The 14,785-nt window shown below is 33.7% G+C and overlaps 1 protein-coding gene and 1 pseudogene across 1 annotated transcript; both read left to right on the top strand.

Moving 5' to 3' along the window:
* Positions 1-318: 318 nt before the first annotated feature.
* LOC149160806 (malate dehydrogenase 2, cytoplasmic-like) lies at positions 319-9,062 on the top strand (annotated as a pseudogene).
* A 4,977-nt stretch (positions 9,063-14,039) lies between these two features.
* Positions 14,040-14,753, top strand: LOC149160805 (uncharacterized). The gene has a single exon (XM_089434711.1). It carries the CDS (start codon positions 14,040-14,042, stop codon positions 14,751-14,753), a length of 714 nt encoding a protein of 237 aa, XP_089290837.1.
* The last annotated feature ends 32 nt before the right edge of the window (positions 14,754-14,785 follow it).

Raw genomic sequence — 14,785 nt, 5'->3', positions numbered from 1 at the left:
TCTCAGTAACACAGCGAAGGAACAAAAGAATAAATACAAGAAGAATATTGCACAAGCGTTGCCTCTTATCCAGTGGGAGTTGGCTGAGCAGTGCTCTAGAAGATTATGATCATGTCTTCATGAAAAGTAGCATGGGATACTTTGGTGACAAACTATATAGGTATGGCCAAAGAAAATATTGTTAAGTTGCAGAATACTGGGAGAGAGTTTGAAAGTCTGCAGATGAAGGAGACAAAGAACATCGATTCTTTCATGAATCAGGTCATAACTGTCATAAATCAGTTAAAAATCTATGGTGAGGAAATTAAAGATCAAACAATGGTTGAGAAGGTCCTCATATCTTTGTCTACCAATTTTGATGTTGTGGTAGAAGCCATAGAAGAAGCCAAACATTTCGCATCATTGGCAGTTAATGAGTTGATGGGATCACTTCTATCACATGAGGCAGGGATAGATAGAAATAATGGTTCCACTTTAGAGACCGCTTTCAAAAGCGAGGTTTCTGTTTCAAGAGACAGAGGTCGAGGCAGAAGTAGAACGAAAGGCAGAGGACGAAGTGGAAGATATGATGGTCAGAGAGATGGCCGAGAAGAGCATGAACATGAAAATGGAAGAAACTACATAAGCTTCAACAATAATTAAAGAGTTGACAAATCAAAGTTGAAATGTTATTATTGCAATAAAATTGGTCACTATGCTCGTGATTACACGAAGAAAATATCTGATCAAGGGAACCAAAGAGATAATGTCACTACAAAGAGTACTAACTCCATGTTCCTAGCTTGTCATACCATGCATGAACCTTCTTCTAGTGTGTGGTTGTTAGACAGTGGTTGTAGTAACCACATGACAGGCAACAAGGATTTGGTTGCAAATTTTGATCAATCTGTGAAAACAGAGGTAAAGTTGGGGATTGATAAGACTGTGGAAGTAGATGGAAAAGGAGTGGTCAACATTCTGACCAAGCAAGGGGAGCCGAAGACAATCTCATAGGTATATTATGTTCCTAGTCTCAAACATAATTTGATAAGTGTTGGTCAATTGACACAAAAAGGATACAGAGTTATCTTTCAAGGTCAAGAATGTGTTATATATGACAAGCCCCCAAGCAAGAAGTTGATAGAAAAGGTGCAGATGGCAAGGAACACACTCTTTCCTCTAATTATGAATTACAATGATCAAGTCAGTTCTTTTGTAGTTGCATGTTCTGATGATTATTGGTTATGGCACTTTCGGTTTGGATACTTGCACTTTGTTGGTTTAAAATTGTTGCATTAGAAACAGATGGTCAGAGGATTACCTCCCATCAAAGAACCTGCTAGTACTTTTTAGTGTTGCATCTTAGGAAAGAAACATTGTGAAAGTTTTCCAAAGGGAGTTGCATACATAGCAAAGAAAGCTCTTGAGCTAGTGCATACATACTTGTGTGTACCTATGAGGACACAACTGATTGGTAGAAGTTGTTACTTCCTCACCTTCATTGATGACTACAACAGAAAGACTTGGGTTTACTTCTTAAAGAAGAAGTCTAAAACTTTTGCAAAGTTCAAAGAATTCAAAGCCTTAGCAGAGAACCAGAGTGATCGATAGATTGGGGTATTGAAGCCATACTTTGGTAGAGAATACGACTCAAAGGCATTCCATGATTACTGCAAACAACATGGAATCATAAGACAGTTTACGACTAGGTACACATCGCAGTAGAATGGTGTAGCAGAGAGAAAGAACATGACAATTATGAACATGATAAGAAGCATGTTGAAAGGAAGAAACTTGTCTAATGAGTATTGGGAAGAAGCAGTTGCATGTGCTATTTATGTGACCAACAAATCTCCTATAAAGAGTGTGATGAACATAGTAGTAGAAAAAACATGGTTAGCTATGTATTGCAACATATCTCATTTCAGAGTATTTGGATGTGTAGCTTATGCACACGTGTCAAAGGAGCGAAGAGGAAAATTGGATGATAAAAGTGAAAAATTCATATTTACTTGTTTTAGTGAGCAATCAAAAGCTTACAAGTTGTATAAACCTATCACAAAGAAGACCATAATTAGAAGATATGTTGTGTTTAAAGAACAAGAGTCGTGGAATGGAACTGTATACAAAACAGTTGATGCACAAGTGCCACTGATGGAAGAAAATGGCGTAGCAAAAAAGGAGCAACAAGAATCACAGGTGAAGACACCAAATAGAGACACACCAACAAGGTATCCAACATTTTGAGAGTAGCATGGATCTTCAAGTAGATCAAAAAATCGAGATTCTACCACCAATCAATTAGGTGATGAATCAAGAAATGGTAAGAGAAAGATGAGAAGTTTGAAAGATATTTATGATGATTTGGATGTTAGTTCAAATTTTGCAATGTTGTCATTCCAATCTTCTTTGTTTGAAAAAGAAATTAGAGATGAAAATTGGGTTCAAGCCATGGATGAAGAAATTGAAGCTATTGAAAAGAATGATACATGGGATTTGTTTGATTTACAAAAGGACTAAAAACTCATTGGTGTAAAGTGGGTGTACAAGACAAAGTTGAATGAAAAAGTTGAAATTGACAAATTTAAAGCTAGACTTGTAGCAAAAGGATTCTCACAGCAATCGGGAATAGATTTTGGAGAAACATTTGCTCCAGTAGTCAGATTGGATACTGTAAGAGTAGTTCTAGCCACCACAGCTCAGAGAAAGTGGAAAGTATATCATATGGATGCGAAATCAACCTTCTTGAATGGAATTCTAGAATGATAAATTTATGTGCAGCAGCCTCTAGGATATGAGGTTGAGAATAATGAAGAGAAAGTTTACAGGTTGAAGAAAGTGCTCTATGGACTGAAGCAAGAACCTAGAGCTCGGTATAGAAGAATTGACAGCTACATGATTAATAATGGATTTTGCAAAAGCAACATTGAGCCTACGTTATACACAAAGGTAAATGAGCATGGACAAATTTTTATTGCTTGCCTATATGTTGATGACATTATTTTTACAAGTGATTTTGAGATAGATGAATTTAAAGCATCCAGGATGAAAGAATTTGAGATGACAGATCTTTTTCTCATGAAATATTTTCTTGGCATAGAAGTTGAGAAGTCTGAAAAAGGATTTTTTATTTGTCAAAATAAATATGCCAAATATTTGTTGAAAAGATTTAGGATGGAAAATTGCAAATGTGTCCCTACACCAGTTGCAACAGGTACAAAGTTAAGTAAGGATGATGAAGGATCATATGTGAATCCAACTCTATTCAAAATATTGGTTGGCAGCCTCATGTATCTCACAGCTACAAGACCAGATATCATGCAAGGAGTGATTTTTATTTCTAGATTTATGGAGACTCCAAAAGACACACATTGGAGTGCAGGAAAAATAATTCTGAGATAGATAACAGGAAGTAGAGATTGTGGCATAATGTATGCAAGAACAAAAAAGAGATATTTGATTGGATACACAAATAGTGATTTTGTAGGAAGTTTGGATGACAGGAAGAGCACCTCTGGTTTTGTGTTCCACCTTGGTTTAGCTATGATTTCATGGGCATCTAAGAAGCATCTCATTGTGACACTTTCATCACCAGAAGAAAAAATTGTAACAACAACATCAACAACATGTCAAGCAGTGTGGTTAAGAAGAGTATTTGATGGAATCAGGCAGAAACAACAATGATCAACAAAAATATATTGTGCCAACACCTTAGTGATTGCAGTATCCAAGAATAGTGTGTTTCATCAAAAGAACGAGCATATTGATACTAGATATCACTTTATTAGAGAACTTGTGAGCAATGGAGAAGTTCACTTGAAGCCTTGTAAATCTAGCGATCAATTGGCTAATATATTTACTAAGTCATTTGCAAAAGATGTGTTTGAGTTTCATAGAAGAAGCTTGGGTGTTGTAAGCATACATGAGACATAGACCAGCAGGCATGTTTGAGTTCTCATGAGTCATGTTTTAGTTTAGCGGTCGTAATTAAGGGGAGTGTTAAAATAAGCTAATTACTCCTGCATGAGGAGTTGGCTAAACATAGAGAGTCAGTTAACTGAGTGATTGAGTGATTGAGTGTTTGAGTGTTGAGTCAAGTCAAGTTAAGTGATAGACGACTTTTAGTGTGTGGTTGCATGTCAATATATTTTAGGCAAGTCGCTAGTTGGAAAAGGATAAATACCCTTCATCGGGTTCATTATATGTATCATGCTTTGTGTGATCAATAGAAGAGCCACAACTCATGTTTTATGTGTGAATTATTTATGATTTGTCTCCTCCGCCTTTCCAACAGGTACCACATAGAAACACACAGAAGGAGGCCATAGTACAAGGGTCAATTTACAGAAAGTGGCCTCAGGTAGCGTGCTTCATATCCGTTCATAAGCGCATCCATGTGAACAATTGATAACTCTCCAACTAGATCTGCTTCTTGAATTGAATCAACTTAAGCTTTGAGTGGATATGACTCGAACAAGATATGAAACAAGAAGAGATGCCATGGACTCGAGAAAGACTGCCTCTAGTTCTTTATCTCTAACTTCATCCACATATGTATCTCACAACACAGTCTTGAATGATTATGGAGAGCGACATGTTAATCAGTAGTCCAAGGCTTGCCTCAAATTCAATATCCATCTCAATCTGTGTCTGGAAATGAGGGAGGTGCTATATTTGATGCTTAAATGACTGATAGTGGTGCTTAAACATTTTCCAAATCCCTTGCAACCTTTACCATTTCATTAGAGTCTGCCAAAGACAACAAGCTCCACTGGGAAAGGAGGTATCTAGGCAGGGTAGGCTATTGAAACTACACTAATGATTTGGATGCATAACTACCAACAATGCATTATAGACATATTCAAAGATAAGTTTCAGGTCCTAGTGAATTGAAACATCGAGCAGTAGATCAAACATCCTTTTCTAGTTCTAGATACAGCTCCAGAGCTAGTAGTTTAATAAAAAGGAGCATAGCTAGGTAAGTAGTTAAAGCAACATTGGGAGTAAGAAACAACTTTCACATATTTCCCTAAAGTCCATGCGTGGGTACATTTAACCAGGTAAAAGCACTACCCGTAAGGGCATATAAAGCGTTGATTTTGAACTAGAGGAATATGAAGAAACAATGGCATATATTCCTGTGTTTATGCATGGACATGCTTTTTCACTTCTATTAGGCTTAATATCAAATTAATATTATCAAATTTTATTGCTTTCCTGGTTATTTTTGGTCTCCAAAAGAGAGAACCTCATTCACCTAATAATCTACAAGCTGCCCTATTTTGGGTTCAGATTTGCAAGGAATCCCCGAGGAGACTGAGGTTGAAATGGATTGGATTGAAGCTTAACCTACCTCTTTTCCTTAAATATTAAAATATTTATTCATCCCAATAATAAGATGAACTCCTTGGGCTTCATCGTGAAAACACAATAGGTAAAGTGGGGTTTAAAGTTGTTAGAGTCTAAGGCTACTTATTGAGTCTATGCAGGATAATATTGGGTCTAGTCAAGATGGGTAAGAGTCTTAAGAAGGATTTATCTTAACATGATAAGGAGCGAGGTCCTCTAATTGAATAAATAATTATGTTGGTTGTTGTATTAAGTGATGTTCCTTCGGTAAATAATCTCAGATTAGTTGTCTAGAGCGATAGGTAACTTAATAACTAGGCATAAGTTGTTGCAACCATTTCGATAGGAAACACCTCATCAAATAATTCTAAATAGAAGTGTATGTCAAAAATCAACCATAGCACCTAACAAAAAATCAAGGGAAAAAAACTCGATGTTCTATGTGCAAAAGCATAAATAGGGAGATTTTTGAACCAAACGAACCTAAGAGTGGTCAAGTGGTTGGGCTTCTTGTGTCTTGATTCATTGAGGGATATGATACCTTCTTAATTTTTCCAGTCTGACGCATTTGTGGCAATACATTATACCCTGTAAGCATACACTATATTGATACATTGGGTGACTGATTTCAAGGCACTGACATTGTATTGATATGTTGGGTGAGTGATTTCAAGGAAATCCCATCCATGCATGATCTACCTTTCTTAGCTCCTGAACCTACTCCTTTTCTTTCTTGGTTGCGAGCTAGATACCCAGAGTTGGATGAAGAGTCTCATCACGTGAAGATTCTAGAGGGGGGCACTTTGTTGCATGCAAGCCCCACTTGGCAGTTGGAGAAGTTCACTTTATTTATTTATTTTTATTTTAATGTAACCTTATTTATTACTTATTGTATTTAATTTTTTTATTTTTAATATATTAAATAAAGTAAACACCAACAATGTTAAAACTTAATAAGTACTCTGAAGATGATTCCACAACCTATTGTCTGTCTCCCTTCCATCCAGGTTCTTGTCTGTAATATTTGCGTATGAATCTTTGCTAGAGGGTACCACAACATCAACAAAAGAATTGGATTAACTACCCATTCTATCTACTTGTTACAAATAGGGTATTCATATGGATGACATTCTTGTTAATATTGATGACCATTCTGGAGGCATGTTCAATTATCAACAGATTTAGCAGGATAGATGGAGAACTATTTGGGATTCTCATTGTTATATTGTTCATACAACAAGATATTTGGGTATGATTTAATGTCCACTTTCCATAAAAATGGCAATGATAAGCTCATTTTGTCCTTTATAAGAATTCTCCTTTCCTTTTCCTAAATGTGAGATATCCATAACTATGTATCTAAAATGAATATCGGGAATAACTTCATGTTTTCAAAACCTAATGAGGACAAGATGTTGTTAGATTGTTACAAAACTTCATAATAAGTAGGACAAAAATATTAGAAATAGATATCAATACTATAGCCCGAAGTGCTTTTCACTATTGAGCTCTTATGGGGTTTAATGGATTAATTCTTGTAATATTATCATCGAAGAATCATTATTTGTTGTACGACTATTGTTGGTTACATTATGTACAAACACTCTTACTCAGATGGTAGTTCTTGTTTGTTGAGATAATGCCACTTTAGGTTTGACGAACAAGCCTTTTCTGTTGGTATATTCTTTAGAACCAGACTTAAACAATCACCACGTATCACATGGAGGTGATTTAGTGTGTTCTCTACAGAACAATGACTGCTAAGATCTCACCTACTACTAATGGAATGAAATCAGTGTTTATGGTGCCTCTAATAGTGAGGTGTGCGTGGTATGTCTAAGAAGAAGCAAAGTAACTCAAGCTTCCACGCGTCATGGGGGCCTAGTTTCTTTTTGGTTGCATGTGTCTACTTCTATATTGATGACTTTTCCTTGGTTGTATGGATGTATATTACAAAACAATGATTTTGGCATTCTTAGAAATCATTGGAAACTTCTTCTTTAAGCATTCCAGACCAAATTCTCTTTTTGGAATGATGTCTTTAGCATTAGAGTTCTTTGCATGACAGTTATGATGGTTGTCTGAGTAGTACTAATAAGCTTATAAAATCATTAGTATTCTATTTGAAATTGAAATGAATAGCATGTTTTTTTATTCCTTTTAAAACACATTCTTATTTTTACATTTTAGACCCATTTTGGTATTTACAACAGTGGACAAATTCTAATTTTCAGTATATTAAAGTAGTTTCTTTTAATGACAAATCTATTCTGAAACACAGTTTTAGAGAGTGCAAGGAGATGATATTTTAATTTGATCCCATGACTTTCATGATCCTCATTTCCATTTTTCACTAATCCATTATATGAAATTTCCTAGTGCCAATGTCATCTTCTTTCCTCATATGTTTTCTAGGCATGGCTCTAACATTAGGGCCTATTATGTAGGAAAAATCAGTTATGCAGTGGTGCCTATGGTTGCTAGAGACATAATGCTCAGCCTAGACCAACCTGATATATTGCAGATGCTTGATATTCCTCTGACAATAGGGGCTCTGAATGGGGTGAAAATGGACTTGATAGATGTTGATTTCCCTCTTTTGAAAGGTTTTAATTTTTTTTTAGATATTCTACATAAACTTGAGGAACCTGTCGTTATTTGCATAAATAGTGAGAGTACGAATGAGAGTACCTTTCCCCCTTTATTTTTGTATTAAACCATCTTGCATGCATGATTGAATGAACCTTAATAAAAATTAACCTGTGTTGAAAAAAGGTATTGTTGTCACCACAGATCATGTTGAAGCATGTAGTGGTGTGAACATAACTGTCATGGTTAGTGGATTCCTCTGGAAGGAGGGTATGGAAAGGAAGGACATTATGTCTAAAAATGTATCTATCTACCGGTCACAGGCCTCAACATTAGAGCAACATGTTGCTCCAAGTTGCAAGGTGAATTCAGTTTTTAATTATTTAAGTTAACAAAAAATGCTTATTTTTCATTGTAAAATTTATCATGAATAGATAGAGCTTCATCAAATATCCCTTGTTTTGGGAGTTTGCAGTGCCCTTCTGTAGCTAAGTATCTCAATGTTTTAAAGATTTTTATGGGACTAATATTGCGTGAATGTGTGTTGTCAAAGATATTTTCTCACTAGTCATAGTCTTAATACAAAATAATTCAAGGTATTGATTTCTTTTTTGTCAGGTCTTGGTGGTTGCTAACCCAGAAACTAATTATGCTCTAATTTTGAAAGAGCTCGCTCCATCTATTCTCGTTCCAGTCAGTAATGTAAAGAATGTTATAATTTGGGGCAACCACTCTTCAATCCAATTTCCCGATGTTTACCACATCACAGTTGTAATTGAAGAAAGAGAGAAACCATTGTGAGAGATTGTTGTAGATGATTCTTGGTAATTATTATCATGATAAGTTACAAATATTGTGTAATTTATCAACAATTTGTTTTTTTAAGAATCATTGTGGCACTTTGCATCACTATGACTACCTTATTTTATATGGTTCTGGAAGCAATGATGGATAACATACTCGTGAGAAAGAACATGTATATGATGGTATATTTCAGGTTGAATGGGGAATTTATCACCACTATATAGTAATGTGGTGCAACAATTATCAAGGCATGGAAGTTGTTTAGTGCACTATCTGCTGCTAGTTCTCCATGTTCTTCATGTGATCATATCCGTGTTGGGTGCTTGATACACTTACGGTAACACTATATACATAAAATGATTTCTAATTGTGCTATTGTTTGGGTTCGTGTCACAAATTTCTTACCTTCATGCTTATATTTGCATAAGATCCTACCTATTATGTTATCTAAGCGGATGATAGTTGGTAATTTATTACAACGTACATAAGTTTCAATGGGTGTTTATTCCGATCGTATGAAGTCTTTAAATATTCTATATTATGTAAGAATACCATACCTAAAATATAAGTTGTTAAAAAATGGAGTCCAAAAACTATCATTGATAATTATTGTAATTTTTTATGTCTATTTTAATTATTTTTATGTAATTTAACTGACCCAAAATATTTACTTAACAAAGTATTACAACATCTATATAAAAAAATAGTCAAAATTATCTATATATATAAATGTAATTATAATATTTTTATAAATAATCAAAAAATTTTAGTTATATATATATAAAATTTATAAAATATTTTTATATGTAATCAAAAAATTTTAGTTACAGTGGTTTAGTGAGCAATTTGTTTCTTCAACTACTAAATTCAAATATCTAAAAACATATATTATAATATTCTATTGTGTAAAAAATAATACATACCCAATTTTTTAATATATAAAAAATCTAAAAATTCGCCTGCTCTTTTCCTTTTTACAACCACAAATACACATTTTATATATTTTTGCGAGGAGTCCATGATAGAATATTAAAATTCTTGTTTCTTATATCAATTTTTACTAAATCCAAAAATAGACGCAACCGGACATACTAATCGTTTTGCAAGGCGTTCAGGCGACTTTGATATTAAATTTTATTCAATACAAAAGCATCATACAGCAAATAAAATTGTAATGTCTCTTATATACGTTGGAACTCCATTTATTATCAATATGCATAACCTAATTAACATGAAAAATAGATGAAAGTCATTAGAATCTAATAAAGGGTACGACTTTAAAATGCCAAATAAGAGCTAGTCAATGAAGGCTATCTTTCTCATCTTTCCCAATAAAATATAAAAAATATATTTTTTATTTATAAAAAAATATTACTAAAATAAAATCAAATTCCCTTAAGCTTCATCGTGAAACTAATCTTTGAACAAGGTCTACAACAACTTCATATCAATGAAACCATAAAATATATGAAACTCTCTTTGAATTCCCCAACACTTTCTATCTCTGTCATGAAGTTTTTCCAGATTTTGTTGCCAAAGGGATGTTATGTACCCTTGTGAGATGTGCCATGAAGTTTTTCTAGGTTTTGTTGCCAAAGGGGTGTTTTGTACCCTTGTGAGATGTAATCACTGCAAGAATTTTTTTTTTTTAGATTTTGGTTCATTATTAATATTAATAATAGCACATTTTGTTTTGAAATTAGAACTCGTGGTCCGTTTTCAATTTTTGACTCAACAAGACTCACGAAATCAGCTTTTATAATATTATATTCATATCATTGTGTTGATTTCTAATAAAATTTGACTTTCCTTGAAAGAAATTACAAAACATGTTAAATTTAAAATTTAATTTTAATGATTATTATTGTAATGATTAAGATTTCAAATAATGTTTTATACAACTTTTTCAGAAATGTTCTTTCAATGAAGTTAAATTATAACCTTTCAAAAGGGTTAATTATACCCCTACTGTTCTCACTATTTTATTTTTAAAATACATATTTTACATCTTTAAACTTTGTTAAAACATTTATAAACATTTTAGAGAAGATTAAAATATGCGGTATCTTTTGATGTATTTCCAGGTTTTTTGAGTATGGTCATTGACCAATTTATATATATTATTTGTAGCCACGGAACATAATGAAACACAGATTTGGAGAAAGTAAAATCCACTCCAGACGTGTTTGGTGTCTTTATCTCTGGTCACCAAAATGATTGAGCTTCGGTGTTTTCGCTGGTTCGTTCCATCCATTTATATATATATATATATATATATATATGTCTTTCTATCCATCATTTTGCGTTTATCTACTATTAAAAATTGGAAATAATTTCAACTATTCCATTGAGAAGGATCTGTCACAGTTCTCAGTGGATGAGCTCCATGCATCACTCATTTCTCATGAGAATAAGTTGTGCAGGCCAACAAACACTTTATTGAATCATGCTTCATGAGTCTCAGTTGGCCATGGTAGAGGTAGAGAAAGATAAAATCCTATAAGTAGAGGGAGAAGTTGGGAGAGGCAACACTCAAAATCGAAGTCAATATCCAAACCAAAATCAGAAGTCAAAGGTATGACAAGTCTCAAGTTCAAGTCTCAAGTTCATTGCCATTATTGCAAGAAGTATGGGAATTATTCAATTGGATGCGGAAAGAAATAATATGATCATAGTAAACCAAATGCAATTTTTACAAAGGAAAATGAAAACCAAGACAATATGTTCTTAGCTTGCAATGTAACATAAGAGAATCAAAAGGATGTATGGTTTATAAACTCAGGTTGCAATAATCACATGATAGAAAACACGTAATTTTTTTTTTCAATTTGAATGAAAGTGTAAAATTAGGACTGACAACAAAGTGCCAACGATGGGTAAAGGAAACACGACCAATATTCTAACCAAAAAGGGGCGAAAGAAAGAGTATATTTCAAATGTGTATTTTGTTCTAGGTTTAAAACACAATCTAGTAACTATTGAACAACTTATGCAAAATGCCTATAATGTCTTTTCCAAAAATGGAGAATGCACAATCCTAGATAAGTTTCCAAGAAAATAACTCATTGCAAAACTCCAAATGACAAGAAATAAATGTGTCCCCTAAGGATACAACCATATCTGAAGGTAGAGATTACTCAAGCACAACTCTTAATGAACCCACAGGAGGATAAAGGAAAAATCGTAGCAATCACAGTTGGAAACCTTTCAAGTAGAAATCAAAGATGAAAATTAGATAGGACATCTAATATTTGGAAATATCAAATTTGGAGGTCTAAACTTACTACATAGGAAATGCATGGTAAAGGGTTTTCCACTTATAGAAAAACTAGAAAGATTATGTGAAGGATGCATTTTGGGAAAAAAACATAGGGAATCATTTCAAATAGGAAAATTAATAAGGGAAAAGAAACCTTCGAATATTGTCCATTTAGATTTGTGTGGACCAATGCATACACCCTGAATTGGTGGAATATATTATTTTTTGACATTCATAGATGACTACACAAGAAAAACATGGGTCTATTTTCTAAGACATAAAAATGAAGTGTTTGAGCACTTTTGCCAATTCAAGGCTCTTGTTGAAAAACAAAGTGGGCATCATACCAAAGCATTGAGAACTGATAGATGTGGCGTATATATTTCAAATGACTTCCTACATTTTTGCGAGGAGCATAGAATTCACAAACAATTCCCAACAACACACCTCAACAAAATGTTTTCTTTGAAAGAAGAAATAGAACAATTATGGAAATGGCAAGGAGTATGTTAAAATCAAAGAATTCGTAAAATGAATATTGGGTTGAAGTTATAGCATGTGAAACTTACATTATCAATAGATGTCCAACCGAAATTACAAAGAACATGATTCAAGCATGGAGTGAAAGGAAAAATAGTGTTTCTCACATGAGAGTGTTTGGATGTGTGGCATATTCCCATGTCCTAGATGAATTAAGAAAGAGACTGGACAAAAAAAGAGAGAAATGCATATTTGTGAGCTATAGTGATGAATCCAAGTCATATAAGATATACAATCCAATAACAAAAAAATCAATAAATATGTACAATTTATTGAGAGGAAGCATGGGATGGAAGTTTGGAGAAAAAAAATAATTAAAAACAAATTTACCACAAGAAGACAAAGAGGAATTAATAGAAACATTTACTTTTTCAATTGTGACTCCATCCACACCTATTAAAACTCACCAAAGTAGTCATAAAGCGACACCTTCAAGAGTCAATAGGAGAGCCTCACATATTCAATAAATTACACCTCAAAGTGGACAACAAGGATCACCAGGACCAAGAATTATCGATGGAAGGACAACTCCACATTCTAGAAGTTCAACTTCAAGTGACACATCAAATCTGTTAGAGTTCCAATAAATATTGAAACTTGTAAGCTTACATAACGATCTTATTAGTTGCATTGTCAGTCTTATCCTTATCTATTGAGTCATAAATCTTATCTTCTATCTATCGCTAGAAGCCTCTATTGTTCCTATAAATTAGGCTCATGTATAGCTCATTTTCTCAAGCAATGAAGTATGTTTCTGTTCATTCTTCATCTTGTGATCTCTTGGTAGAAGGATTGCTTAGCTTTGCAGTTTGATGCTTGGATATTTTAATACACTTTCATGGTATCAGAGCAATACTACGAGCTCGCTTCTCATCCTTTTTGAGATCTATTTTAATTTTTTTAAGATCTCATTTTGGATCTAGATCTATTGGGGTTTGTAGTTTGTTGTTCAATCCTTAAAGTTGTTGGAGGAGAGAGTGGAAGTTGTTGAGGCTTCAATGGCCATAAGTTCTCAAAGCTCCATTCATATTTGACATAATTTTTCCATAATTAATTTGCCCATTTTTTATTTTTTCCCATGATTTTTTTTAAAAAGGAGAAAGGGTATTTAGAAAGTTTGCCTGCAAATTTTAAAGGAGGAGGAAAGCATATGAGTAAAAGGTTAATTTTCTTGGGCCCTCATTAAAAATTCTTTGGATTTTTCCCTCATTAAAATTATTTTGAAATTCTTTCTTTTTTTTGGGCAAATCTTTCTGAGTTAAAAAAAACTTCAAAAATTATTGGATTTTTTTTCCCTAGGTAAAAGAAGAATTGGGAAAAAATTATTGACTGAGGTAAAAAGGAGAATCTGGGAAAAAATTATTGGCATTTCTTGGCATTTTGTTACTGGGTAAAAAGAAGTTTGGGAATTTTTTTTAGCATTCTGCAGTAGTTGTAAATTTTGAGTTTTAATATTATGGCAGAGTTAAGGATAATAGAGTTACTTACTCTGTACAATTATCATACCTAGAAAAGAAAAATGCAACAATTGTTGCAAGCTAAGGGGTTGTGGCAAACCTTAAGTGAAAACCAACTGAATTTTACAAAAGAAGTTGAAAATTTTTCCTATAAGAACAAATTGGATGAAGCAATGGGGTTGATTGGGTTGCATGTTTCAAACAACCTTTTATTTCATCTTGAAGAATGTGAGACTCCCAAAGAAAGTTGGGAAAAACTAGCTTCTGTATTTGGAGGTATCAATGAGTTCCATGCATTAGAATTGGAAACTAAATTATCAGCCCTAGTACCTGATGAGCATGCCTCTATTGAAGAGTATCTTGCTCAATTCAGGTCCTTGTTGTCTCAATTAAAAGCATGTGGCAAGGAGAAAAAAGATGTTGAATGCATTTTCTTAATTTTGTCAAAATTAAAGGGTCCTTTTCAGGTTTTTGCATCTACCTTCTATGCATCAAGGGATGCCCTTGGTGACAAATTTCAAATGCCCAACTTTGAGATATTTTGTGATCATCTCATACAAGAAAAATCTAAGCTCAAGCAACTAGATGTTCTCTCTAGCTCTTCAAATCAAGCTTTGGTGGCTCATAACTCCAAAGGTAAGCAAAAAGCTTGGTTTCAACCAAAGAAAAATTATGCACAAACCCGTGAGTCTCCCTCCAAGCCTAAGAAGAATACTAAGTCTTCTCCTCCAGTTTCTAAGAATGAAGAATCCTCCTCAAAGACAAACAAAAAATAGGAAAAGAAGAAGACCAAAACAGATGAAATTTG

This window comes from Pinus tabuliformis, chromosome 5_2 (genome assembly GCF_031772625.1).
Source record: "Pinus tabuliformis cultivar Carrire ecotype Pingquan chromosome 5_2, CPIR1, whole genome shotgun sequence".
NCBI classification, from domain to species: Eukaryota; Viridiplantae; Streptophyta; class Pinopsida; order Pinales; family Pinaceae; genus Pinus; species Pinus tabuliformis.
The sequence above is the reverse complement of the archived record's forward strand: the minus strand, read 5'-3'. Positions and strand labels throughout refer to the sequence as shown.